A 12,519-nucleotide genomic window follows, 5' to 3' on the forward strand; every position below is an offset into this window, starting at 1 on the left:
GGGAACGTGGAGGTCGGTAAGCCGTAGCTGAGAGTTTTACATCCTGATCCAAAGGCAGCAGGCAGAGAGGCAGACACACTAGGCCTGGCATGGGCTTTTGAAACCTCAAAGCCCACCCTAGGGACACACCTCCTTCAACAAGGGACACACCCCCTAACCCTTCTCAAACAGCTCATCAGCTGGGAACTAAGATTGCAAATATGTGAGCCTATGGGCGTCATTTTCATTTAGACCACCAGGGTGGGCAGCAGACATGTTTTTCTTAAGTTGTTGGGCAGTTTGCTTTGTTTTCAGATAGGAGTAGGAGGGTGAGGGTGGCTTTGTGACTGGGGCTCTACGATGTCCATAGGAGGCATGTCTAGAGTCAGGGATCTCTAGAGGAAGGGCTCTAGACTCAAGGCTGACATGTACTAGCCATGACTCATCGAAATCCTTATGTTGACTTGTACGACCTTTCAGTATCTAGGGAGTTCACGTAACTGCTACAAAAGCAGGGCTCTGGCCCTCTATTCACAGGGCTTGGAACAATGCCGCATCTACTATATGTGTTTGGTATATATCTGTTAAGTGAAATAATACCTTTTCATTAAGAAGCTACCGGCACTCAACACACATCTATCCCATGTGTATGCACAGGTTCTGGATTGGGCTCCGGGATACAGGAATGGACACAGGAGAATGGCAGGAGAGATGCTTGTACCTTTGCCCGCAAATGCTCTCTTCTGCAACGGTCTTTAGGACCACTGTGAAGAGTCCAGGCTTCTGCTTGACAAGCTCAGAACCACTTTCTGTGACTTCCAGGGAAGTGTTATAGCAAAACTACAGATCTGCTGGGCTTTGGCCAGCAGGTATGTTGGTACAATTGTTCATTTCCCTTTAGATCTCTCCCATGACTCTCCTGCCATCCTCTTAAGGGAAGCATCCTCATCTACCTTTTCCCAGCTAGCCTAGCAGGCTTCCTGACCCATACAGATGTTCAATTTAATACACACTGATATTAGGATGGCTACAGTTCCCTGGGTACTGATCATGTGAGCGTAAGGTCATCTTTAATGCTCCTTTCTCTATTTTTATGGCTTAGATATTAAGGTTATGATGACATTGTCAGGTGCCTGGGCAGCTTAAGACTAAGTAAGGTTGGTTGTTCCTCTTCAAATAGAATCTCACTTCTTGGGAGCTTTGGTTCATGTCTGGGGTACTGATGGATGCAAATTGCTTGATTATCCCCATTTCCCAGAGTCTCTTGCCTCATCATCCTTTGCTTCAAAGATCTCAAGGCAGGGGTCCCAGGGATATTATTATTCCTGCTTTCAGTGCCCAGTGAGCTTGAACTTGAGTGTCCCTGAGCTGAAATAAATGAACAGAAGGCAGAGGTGCCTCCCTGGCTGTGGAAATAGCAGTTTACTCCTAAGTCTCCTGAGATGCTGGTGGTCAACAATGGAGGATTGTATGGAAGGCCCAAGCACACTAATTATATTTATTTAGTTATGCTAATATTGAGTAAACACAGCTGCACAACACCTTACAGGGATACACTTCTCTTTGCACTGACTTGAGATCATCCAGATCTTTAATGTTTTCGACTACAAAATTGAAATGTTCTAAAATTTCTATGTCTATTTACTAGGTTCTTATCAATGAAATGGAGCATTTATTTGCATAGATTTGATGTTTAAACCCTTGTCAACAACTATATGGAGAGAAAACTAACGAGCAAATTCATCAACTGTGCTGAAGTTCTTAACTCTTCTTTCTTAAGATTTGATTGGCCATAATTAATAAATAAAAGGAAACCCATTTCCATTTCCCCAAGCCTCGAATAGCTCATTAGTGAATGGGGTCCAGGAAATGCTATCTTTCCTCAGTCAGGATGAAGACACAGTTTAGCACTCTCAGTGAGACTGATGAAACCGTGCAGCCATTTGCTTGCCTGTTAGAGTACTTGGATACAGATGGTCTCTGATTTACCATGCTTCGGCTCCGATTCTTCAGGACACTGCAAAAGTGATGTATGTTCAGTAGAAACCATACTTGGGCTCTGGACTTTGGCCTCTTCCCTGAGTAGCTACATGGTTCCATCCTCTGATGTGATGCTGGGCAGGGGTAGCAGGCCCTGTGGTCACCAGCCAGGGCTGGCAATCAAGACCCTACTGTGTGCTGTGTGGCTGAGCTAGGGCATTCTGTAGGTTAGAGTCTTTCAGAGCACTTTTGACTTTGTAATATTTGCGACTTATGATGGGTTTATTTGGGATGCCACCCCATCATAAGGCAAGGGATGTCTGTGCATGCCACACACAGAAGTAATTTTCAGGCGTGTCCAACTTTTTGAGACTGTGACAGATGTCATCTACACACTCTGTCATGCTTTGAGAACTGCTTAATCGAGTCATCTCCCCTAAACTCTAAAAAGCAACAAACAAACAAAAACCCTTGCAATGGTCTAAGCAAGTTTATGATATAGTGTTGAGCTGTGTTCACAGCTGGGTTGTGCACACAGCCTATGCGTCACAGGTTAGATACACCTACAACAAAGGCGTTAAATAATAAAACAAAAGTAGGGGCAGTAGTGAGTTTTCTGGCTTAGATACTGTTCGGTTTTCTTATCCCAATGTCTCCTCTGATGTACCTTATCCCTATTCCATACTCCCCAGGGAGAAAACCTATCAGGGACCAGGGATATACCCCAAAGGCCATTGGAAAAGCTACTCCATGCCCTGTGAGTGAAGGCTGATCCTGGGGAAACCAAAGGGTCAGGTCCAAGTCCAGTCCATGCTTGGACTCTCACATTGGAACTAACTTCCTGTGACCTCCAGAGGGGCTGCTACCCACCAGAGTACCAGGCCTTGCTTTGCAGGATGCAGAAATCACTCTTACCTGAGAAGTAGGCCCCGAGGCTTCAAACAGCGAGTTGCATTCACCTTCGTGGTATGCTTCCTTACAGTCCCGGCAGAAAACGAACTGCAAAAGAATACCGTGTGTCAGGAGCGTTCGGTTGCATTCCAAATCCACTGCTGTCTATCTGGTGTGAGCTGGGGCTTCCGTGTCAAATTACTGTTTGCAAAGTGGGATCAACTTGTATTTTGATGAGACAGCTCACTGTTAGAGAGTGCTCTGTGCACCTCAACAGGGTAGCAAAGGTGAATGGTGTGTCCCATTTCATTTCTTCCTGCTGTCCCCAGCCCACCGGAGGAGGCAGCAATGAAGGGGGACACTTGTGATGAGGCTTTCTGGATGCCAGAGCAACGACTTCATTCCAGGCTCGTCTTCAATGTTTGTTCTAAGTGTGTTTTACAAACACACCAGACTTCTGTGGTCAGTGGACTTAGTTTTGTACTGAAAGCCTGTTATAAAAATAAGGACTGGGGTGTTTGGGGGCTGGACTGAGTCCCTCTGTGTGGTCCCCTTCAGTCTCTGAGATTCAGAAGGGGATGTTTTAATCCCCCAGCCTTATCGCTCTAAGGCTACATCTGGACACGGAGCCTTTAACATGTGAGTGCCGTAAAAGAGCCATTAAGATGGCTCTAACCCGTGAGTGTCCTTGTAAGAAGAGGTCAGAGGGCTGAGGAATGAGCACATGAGGATATGATGAGAAGCCACCATTGGACAGCCAAGAGGAGAGGCCCCGGAGGCAACCACAGGGAAAGCATAGTTCTGTTGTTTACAGCTTCCAGTCTGCTACAGTTTGTTTCAGCAGTCTTAGGAAACAAATGTGGGAAAGGAACACAGGTCTTTTGTTGTTGGCAATGCTGGGGATGAAAACCGGGGCCTCAGGTAGTCGAGCAGGCACTGGACCACAGAGCCACATGCCAGGTCTTCCCACTGGGTGATGATGCCCCTTTCAGACACCCCAGGACCCTGCTGCCCCCCCTTCACTTTACTAAGAGGAAGCTGGGAAAGGAAGTGCCTGCTGACCCAGTGGAAAGGCTCTGCACTGGTCCTATTACTGCCCAGCGTAACTGGGTCCCTCCAGAAGGCATGCCATGTTTTCTGCATCGCTAGCCACATCAAGGCTGCTGCAGTGGCTCAGGCTGGCTCCACGCTGTGACTCACTGAACTGGGGTCATCATCCCACCTAAATAACATCTGAGACACCAGAGGAAAGCCACCGAATGCCTGCCCTCTCAGAAGACTACCAGAGGCTGGAGAGCTCTGACACTCACGTGCCAGGAAATCAGCCAGGCATCTGTCACGGTTTTGATTGAGGTAAGATGAATTTGGACTGAAAAGCGAAAGCAAAAACAAATGGTACCGATAACACCAACTTTGTTTTCAAAAGACATCAGCTGTTTCTCTTGGACTCATGCGAGACACCAGCCCAACATGCTCAGCCCTCACATGACCTTCCCCATGCAGGCAGACTCTTCAGCTGCAGGTTGAGCATCCTTCAGTACAAGATGTTTGGGACCATATTTAATTCAAATTGGCATTACTTTTCAGATTTCGGAATGTTTGCGTATATACACACATACATAATCACACATATTTAACATGTATACACATATGTATATATACATAAACACATATTGACATTTAGTCACACATTACATATATGCACAGATACATATACACATATGTAAATGTGGATAATGAAATATTTGGGGGATTAGACACAAATCAGTGCACAAAATTTACTTAATATATGCCTTACCCACACAGCCAAAAGGAAATTACATACATTTTTAGTTTGCCTATTTCTTTTAAATTTTAAAAATTTTATGTTTGGGTATTTCGCCTGCATGTGTATCTGTATACCATGTACATGCCTGCTGCCTGTGGAAGCCAGAAGAGTGTGTCAGGTCCCCTGGTACCAGCGTGACAGGCAGTTGTGAGCCACCATGTGAGTGTTGGGAATTGAACCCAGGTCCTCTGGAAGAGCAGCCAGTGCTCTTAACCCCTGAGCTATCTCTCCAGCCTCATGCCTGTGTTGTGACTATGTCCCATCACACAGGGTCAGGTGTGGAACTTTCCTCTTGCGGCATGATTGTGCTCAAGGTTCAGATTTGAAGAGGTTAGATTTGGGGTCCAGGATGCTCACCCTGCACTTCTCACAGAAGACTGACTGACGTCCTGAGTGATGGGATGTCAGCTTCACTTCCAGGCTTACGTCTGGAAGTAAGGCGTGCGTCTGTCCCTACACAGCTCGCCTGCGCGGCCAGGCTTTACCCCCAGATATTTTACTTATCACCCTAGATGCGGTGAGTCGGGGTTGCCTCCTATGCCTCTCGTTCTTTTTAGAGTGAGTGCAGGCATCTTCTTGCTGGCCCCGCCCTGACCTTTGGCTCTGGCACGCTCGGCTGAAGAGCTGTGCACGGTGGCTCAGTCAGCTCAGCCACAGAGAGAGGCTCTGACTCCAGCAGCCACTTTGGAGGGAAGCTGGCCTGATCTCTTAGCGTGACAGGAAAAGTGCTTCACATCTTATTAGCCAGTGGATGAGATATAAAATCAGTTTCATGGTGCAGGAACACCCTGGAGATTGATCAGTTTGTCAGAATAAATAGGCCTCTCTTGACACAAAGACATTGAATTCACCGGTACTGTGAAAAAAAAAAAAAAAAAAAAGGACGATAAAGGAAAACACCAAGATGACACACACAAATGAAAGCCGCTGCCGTGCCATGTCCGGGGCGGAGAGGAGAAGAAAATACCATGGGGACATGCTAGTGGCGACATTAATTCATGTATAATTTGCTTCTGTTCCAAGGCTACCCCTTCAGTGCTGCTGTATCATACGGTGGGCTCTTTGCTGCTAATAATTTGAATCTGTTCTCTATAAAGTGAGGAACTATGAAGAACAGTGGTTCTCAACATGTGGGTTGTGACCCCTTTGGGGGTCAAATGACCCTTTCACAGGGGCCACCTGAGACCATTGGAAAACACGGATTTTTTTTTATATATTACAATTAGTAAGAGTAGGAAAATTACAGTTATGTAGTACCAATGAAAGTAATTTTATGGTTGGGGGTCTCCACCACATGAGGAACTGTATCAAAGGCTTTCGAATTAGGAAGACTGAGAACCGCTGTTCCGGAAGGTCTAGTTTGATCTTGAAAGTGTTTGGGGGATTTTTAGTCACTTTGTTCTGGACACTCAACAGAGGGCTTCAGTTCCTAAACTACGGACGAAGACAATGCAGGGGGCCACGGAAAACTCCCAGGCGTGTACCGGAGTGGTTCCAAAACTTGAGTAGCACACTGTGATCATCACCATAAAGAAGGCTCTATGACTTAATAGCTCAAAGTCATCCCTGTGAGATCACAGACCCCCAGCTGCCTGTGCCCCATCCCTGCAGAGGGGATAAAAACCTGTACACAAATGGTTCTATCTCCTCTAGTGTCTCGGCAAACCATGTGGAAACTTAGACACACACAACTCGATGTGGTGGGGTTTCCTTTCCTCTTTTTTTTTATTAGTAGTGGGAAATAATTTATTCTTAAATATCTAAAAGGGACTTCATTTTTGAAAAAGAATTACGAGGAACACAAAATTTCTTTTAAAGATTCCTACAACTCTCCTCCCATCTCCCAGGCAATAACAATAACCACAAATGACCTGAATGTTTTTTACATTCTCAGTGAAACCAACTCATTATAACTGTCTCCTGTTTAACAAGATGCCATCCTTTTATACATCCATTTCCAAGGTGCTGGGATGATGCTCCACCACACCCGGCAACACGACTCCTCGGGATGATATTTTGGACCAGTGTGAAAACTCTGCTGGTGCTGAAACTTCTTGTGGAACAATCTTTTCATACATGGTGAAGATTTGTCACTCAGACTGCTTTAATAAAAAGCTGAACGGCCAATAGCTAGGTAGGATTTTCAGGGCGAAAAGAATGCTGGGAAGAAGAAGGGCGGAGTCGTGAGGAGATGCCATGAGATCCAGATCGAGCAGGATGGGCAGTATGTAGATGAGGTAAAGGAGCCAGAGCAGCACACAGATTAATAGAAATGGGTTAATGTAAGTTCTAAGAGCTAGCCAAAACAAGCCTAAGCTATTGATCGATCGATCGATCGATCGATCGATTGAGCTTTTTTAATTAATAAGAAGTCTCCATGTGACTCTTTGGGAGTTGGCTGGTGGGACAGAAAAATTCACCCACAGAAACTGTTTCAGGAGGGAAAGTGTGTTTGTGAGAAGACACACCCTCACCAATAGTTCCACACTCACTGCTGGTATTCGGGCCTCCCTCTCAGGCTCATGGGGTTTCCTCTGACCAGTGATGTGGAAACTGCCTTTTTTTTTTTTTTTTTTTTTTTTGGTGTTTCAAGACAGGGTTTCTCTGTGTAGCTTTGGTGCCTGTCCTGGATCTCACTCTGTAGACCAGGCTGGCCTTGAACTCATAGAGATCCACCTGGATCTGCCTCCCAATTGCTGGGATCTAAAGGTGTGAGCTGCCACCGCCGCCACCACCACCACCACCACCGCCTGGCTGGAAGGCTGCCATTTTGTACAGACATTTCCCATGTGTTAATCATGGCCTCATAGCTGCTGAGGCTCCTGGAACATGCACACTGCCCTCCAAACCTCTGGAGCAGATGTCACCCGGATGGAAGGAGGCAACTACCATCCATTTACACAGCTTTGCCTTTCCTGTGTTACCTTCTCTTGAGAGGAATCTCACAAACACCAATGACTTCTACTTCATTTTGATTTGCTTTTTAGAAGTGAAAATACAGTTTTTCCAAGACAAGGTCTCATATCCTGTAGTACAGTTTGGGCTTGGTCACTACATAGCCCAGACTGGTTGTGTTAAGCTTTCCAAGTGCTGGGTTTACAGGTATGTGCTACCCTGCCTGATTTAAATGCCTTTTACGAGTTACAGAAGGGTTGGGGACTTAGCTTAGTGGTAGAGTTCTTGCCTGTCAAGAGCAAGGCCCTGGGTTTGGTCCTCAGCTCTGAAACAAACAAACAAAAAGACAAATTTATACAAAAGACCAAAAAATGCCAGCAGTGGTAGTGCACACCTTTAGTCCCAGCACTCAGGAGGGAGTCTGATCTCTGAGTTCAAGGCCAGCCTGGTCTACAGAGTGAGTTCCAGAGCAGCCAGGGCTGTTACACAGAGAGGGGTGTTGTCTCAACACCCCTCTCCCCCAAAGCTACAGAAGTGATCCACACTTACAGTATGGATTCTATGAACCCTGTTTCACTATTAGGCTTCATTAGAGGGGGTCAAACACATGTCCCCATGAGTGCCTGTGAAGGCAACTTCATATATGAACTCGGCCACAGTCTTTGAGAATCCATTGAACACTGAGAAGGGCTTCTCTGAAGACATTTTATAGACAGGAGGCTGGCTTTCAGTGAGATTTCCATAGGCAGTCTGGGAGAGCAGGATTCAATCACTGAAAGGCCTTAAAAGTAGAACTGAAGCCCTCTGAAAAATAAGAGGAGAGGGTCCACTTGCAGCCTTCAGGACCAGGCTGTGCCCATCAGTTTCATCCTGTCCTGCCCTGTGGACTTGAGACAGGCTTATCTAGTCCACAGCTTGGTAAGCCAATTCTTTGATAAATTTCTTGATATAAATTGTATGCATCTTTACAGCTATATATATATGTGTGTATATATGCACAGGTTTAATCCACACATATGTGTGTGTGCCTGTAGGCACACATCCATACACATGTGTGGTTGTGTGTTTATTTAGGTATAATCTCTTTCTCTCTCTCTCTCTCTCTCTCTCTCTCTCTCTCTCTCTCTCTCTCTCTCTCTCGTGTGTGTGTGTGTGTGTGTGTGTGTGTGTGTGTGTGTGTGTGTGTGTGAAATCGTCCTGGTGGCCTCACCTCTCTGCTGGAGCCCTGGCTGACACAACTGTCTTAGAAAAAATCCAAGTCAGCCTATTCCCTGTCTTTTGCAAAAGGATGACTATAAGCCATAACAATGTAAACTTTCTGTGTTCTTTACAAAACAGCGTAACTTCTTACATTAAAAAGAAGGAGGAGGAGAAGCAGAAGCAGCAGCGGAAGAAGAAGAAGAAGAAGAAGAAGAAGAAGAAGAAGAAGAAGAAGAAGAAGAAGAAGAAGAAGAAGAAGAAGAAGAAGAAAAGAGAGAGAGAGAAAGAAAGAAAGAAAGAAAGAAAGAAAGAAAGAAAGAAAGAAGAAGAGGAAAATGATGATGATAATCCAGTGCGAGAGAGACATCTCATCAGTGAAGAACACTTCCTGCTCTTGCAGAAGATCCTGGTTCAGTTCCCAGCACCCACATGACAGTTCATAACCATCTATCTGTAACTCCAATTCCAGGGAATTTGATACCCTCTTCTGACCCCTGAGGGCATCAGGTATGCACACGGTGAACATATGTACTCATTCATATACGTAAAAAATAAAAATTCAAGTAGCCAAATGATGAATTCCTCTTATAGTTTAATGCCAGGCAAAGGTCACTGCTCTCAATAGTTTGGCTGTTTCCTCTGACAATGAGGAAGTAGACATGAAGACCCAATGCTATGAACCAACGCCATGTGTTGGAGGAATGCAGGAACATCCCCAGGATGTAGGAATTCAGTGTTACCCTCTAGCACAGATCCAAGCCTAGGAGACTGTGTCTATGTTCTCCTCAGCTGAGGTGACTAGCTTATCCTGAGTTCCTGAGAGGAGGTTAGAAAACCCTTGCTCTAGTTAATAAAGCCTAAATCTAATAAACTCGCCCCTTTCTACTTAGTAAGAGCCAAGCTTTGGTTAGCATTGGAGTCCTGTTTTTCCTCACAGCTATGGCACTGAGTGTAGTTACATGCTACACAGTTACGCTTCGGTCTATGGTGGACCTCCAAGATCCCAGCACCAGGCATGAATCACTGAAGAGGAGGTAGAGGCAAAGGACGGCAGGAGATAAAGCACAAGAACCTGCCAGAAAACCTACAGTGAGTTCATCGGAAGCACCCGACATGAATGGGTTTCTACTAAGAGAGAGGAACAGTTGTTGAACAAAAGGAGACAGAGAGACTGAGCAAAGCAGCGTGAATACGGTCTGCACAAAGTAAATACTGTCAGGAGGGATCCGGAAGGCATTGCCACGATGGGAGGGGACAGCGTCACATCACCACTCCTGGGGACAAGGCAAGATGTGACCCGGTAACAGAGTGACATTGATGACCTTTATCGGGAGTGGCTGGGGCTAAAGGGTGTGTCCTACATTTTTTTTTTTTTCAAATTTCATCATATATTTTTTTCCATTTTATACTAATCTTTTTTTTGTTTAACTTTCTTTTTATTTATTCTTTGTGTCTTTCACATCATGCATCTTGATCCCATTTATCTCCTGTCTCTTCGAATCCACCCTCTGTTCTTGCACTCTCCCCCAAAATAAAATAAAATAAAATTTAAAGGAGAAAAAGAAAAAAAGAAAACAAAAAACCCCAAATAACAACAACAAAAACCACCAAAAAGCAGAAAAAAAGAAAATCTTGCCATGGAAGCAGTAGTGTGACATGTGGGTCAGGTAGTAAACCCTTTTAATCCTATATCTTTACTTGCAAGCGTTCATTGCAGAGTCACCGGTCTGGTTCCAGGCGCCTGGTTCTGCTACACTATTGATGCTGGGCCCTCACTGGGACTCCTCTTGAATATCCTGCTGTTGCCCTGTGTTGTGGAGATCCTGCAGCTTTGGGTCTGCAGGACCAACTCCTTTCCATGCTCCAACAGATCACAGATGGGGTGGATGTTGTGGTGGGCCAACTTACATAACCCTGGTTCTGGGCCTGGGTATTTGCAGGGTTGGTCAGCCAGCCTGCTCTTCCCCACCCTCACCACCAGGGGGAGCTCTCCAGCGTTGTCCTGGTGAGTTCACCTCCTGCAGAGAGGAGCCAGGGGCGGGGCCGGTTCTCCTGCTGTCATGTCCTTAGGGTCGGTTCTCCCACACCCACACCTTTAGGGCCAGCTCTGTTGTGTTGCCCAGGGGAGGTGCAGGGTCCACTTTCCCGAGTGCTGCAGCTGGTAAGTGGGGAGGGTCAGCTCCCTCACCCACCACAGGTGGGAGGGGCAAGGGGCAGGGAGGGGGACTACATTTTTAACTAAGAAGGTTTTCAAAAACTTAAAAATAATGCAAAAGGAGAAAGAACTTATAAGTAAACATACAAAGAAAATGTTTTATATAGTATGCTTATATTAAAAATATACAAAGGGTAAGTTGTATTAGGCTGAAGTTGATTTAATGTAGAAAAAAGAACGTACATGCATGCGTATTAGTGTAGCTAAACACACAAGTGCCTGAAGTCTGCAGAGGTTCACAGTGCTGTCCTGGGCCTTCACACTCAGAACTGTTCACTCTGTCACCCAGAGTCACCTTCACGCCTACAAGCTCTGTTCCATGTCAGTGCCCTAGGTAGAAACGCTGTTTTAAAATCTTTCCCTGTGTTCTTAGTGGATCTTTCTATGTTGACATGCATTTAGACAGACAAACGCTTGGCACTGTGTGACATCTGCCTACAGCCTTCAGCACAGTAGCGTGCTCTGCAGATATGCAGCAGGGCACGACAGGCTGTAGCCTATCCCTCAGGTTTGCCAGCGGCCGCACCTCTTAAGGTTTCATGAGTCCACACCATGATGTTTCCACATCATCTAACGACATGCTTGCAGGGCATATCCCCATCATTACAGCATGCATGACTGCATCTACCATTTAGACCACGTGAAAGAACAGCATGCTCCAATTCACAAAATAGTGTGTAAGAAATTTATATTTAGAAACACAGCCCGGTGTGGTGGTGGTGTACACCTTTAATCCCAGTCCTCAGGAGGCAGAAGTAGGTGGATCTCTATGAGTTCCAGGCCATCTTGGTCTACGTAGTGAGTTCTTAGATATACCACGGTGAGACCCTGTTACCTAAACCAAACCAAACCACAGAAGGGGATGTAGGTCAGTTGGTAGAATGCTTGCCTGACATGCAGGAAGCCCTGGGTTGGATCCCAGCACCACACAAACTTGGCAAGGTGTCATATGCTTATAATACCAGTACTCAACAGGAAGAGGAATACCCAAGTCATCCATGTTGACATATTGACTTCAAGGTCAGCTCAGTCTATATGAGACCTATCTCAAAAATAACAAGAGCCGGGCGGTGGTGGCGCACGCCTTTAATCCCAGTACTTAGGAGGCAGAAGAAGGTGGAGCTCTGAGTTCTAGGCCAGCCTGGTCTACAGGACAACCAGGGCTACACAGAAAAACCCTGTCTCAAAAAAAAAAAAAAAAAAAAACAAAACAAAACCAAAACCCAACAAATAAAGGTATATCTATAGTGTTCAAAACAGACCTTTTGTGAGGAGGCATTGTGAGACCAAAGCAGGAACAGGATACCTTGCAGGTTAAGGTTTCTATTTGTAATTAAGAGTAAGTTCCTGTTTCTTAGATCTGATGTGAACTGCTTGCGACCCCATTCACACGATGTATGTCCTTACTCTGGTTCCTTCCCTTTTTGTTTTTTTCATTGTATTTTTCTAACCATGTATAACAGCTGACTGTCTTGATCCTGTAAACACCATATCTCTCCCATAAAAGGAACCTCAAGAGGCCAGCAGGGGC

General features: G+C 45.6%; 1 protein-coding gene across 2 annotated transcripts in view; it reads right to left on the reverse strand.

The window, feature by feature from the left end:
* Prkn (parkin RBR E3 ubiquitin protein ligase) overlaps nucleotides 1-12,519 on the reverse strand; it is a 1,218,024-nt gene that overhangs the window by 40,054 nt on the left and 1,165,451 nt on the right. For both annotated transcript variants that reach the window (XM_028866686.2, XM_028866685.2), the window contains exon 10: nucleotides 2,875-2,958. In XM_028866686.2, the coding sequence (XP_028722519.1) occupies nucleotides 2,875-2,958 (84 nt within the window). The remainder of the gene's footprint in view (nucleotides 1-2,874; nucleotides 2,959-12,519) is intronic.

This window comes from Peromyscus leucopus, chromosome 8a, assembly GCF_004664715.2.
Source record: "Peromyscus leucopus breed LL Stock chromosome 8a, UCI_PerLeu_2.1, whole genome shotgun sequence".
In the NCBI taxonomy this organism is placed as follows: domain Eukaryota; kingdom Metazoa; phylum Chordata; class Mammalia; order Rodentia; family Cricetidae; genus Peromyscus; species Peromyscus leucopus.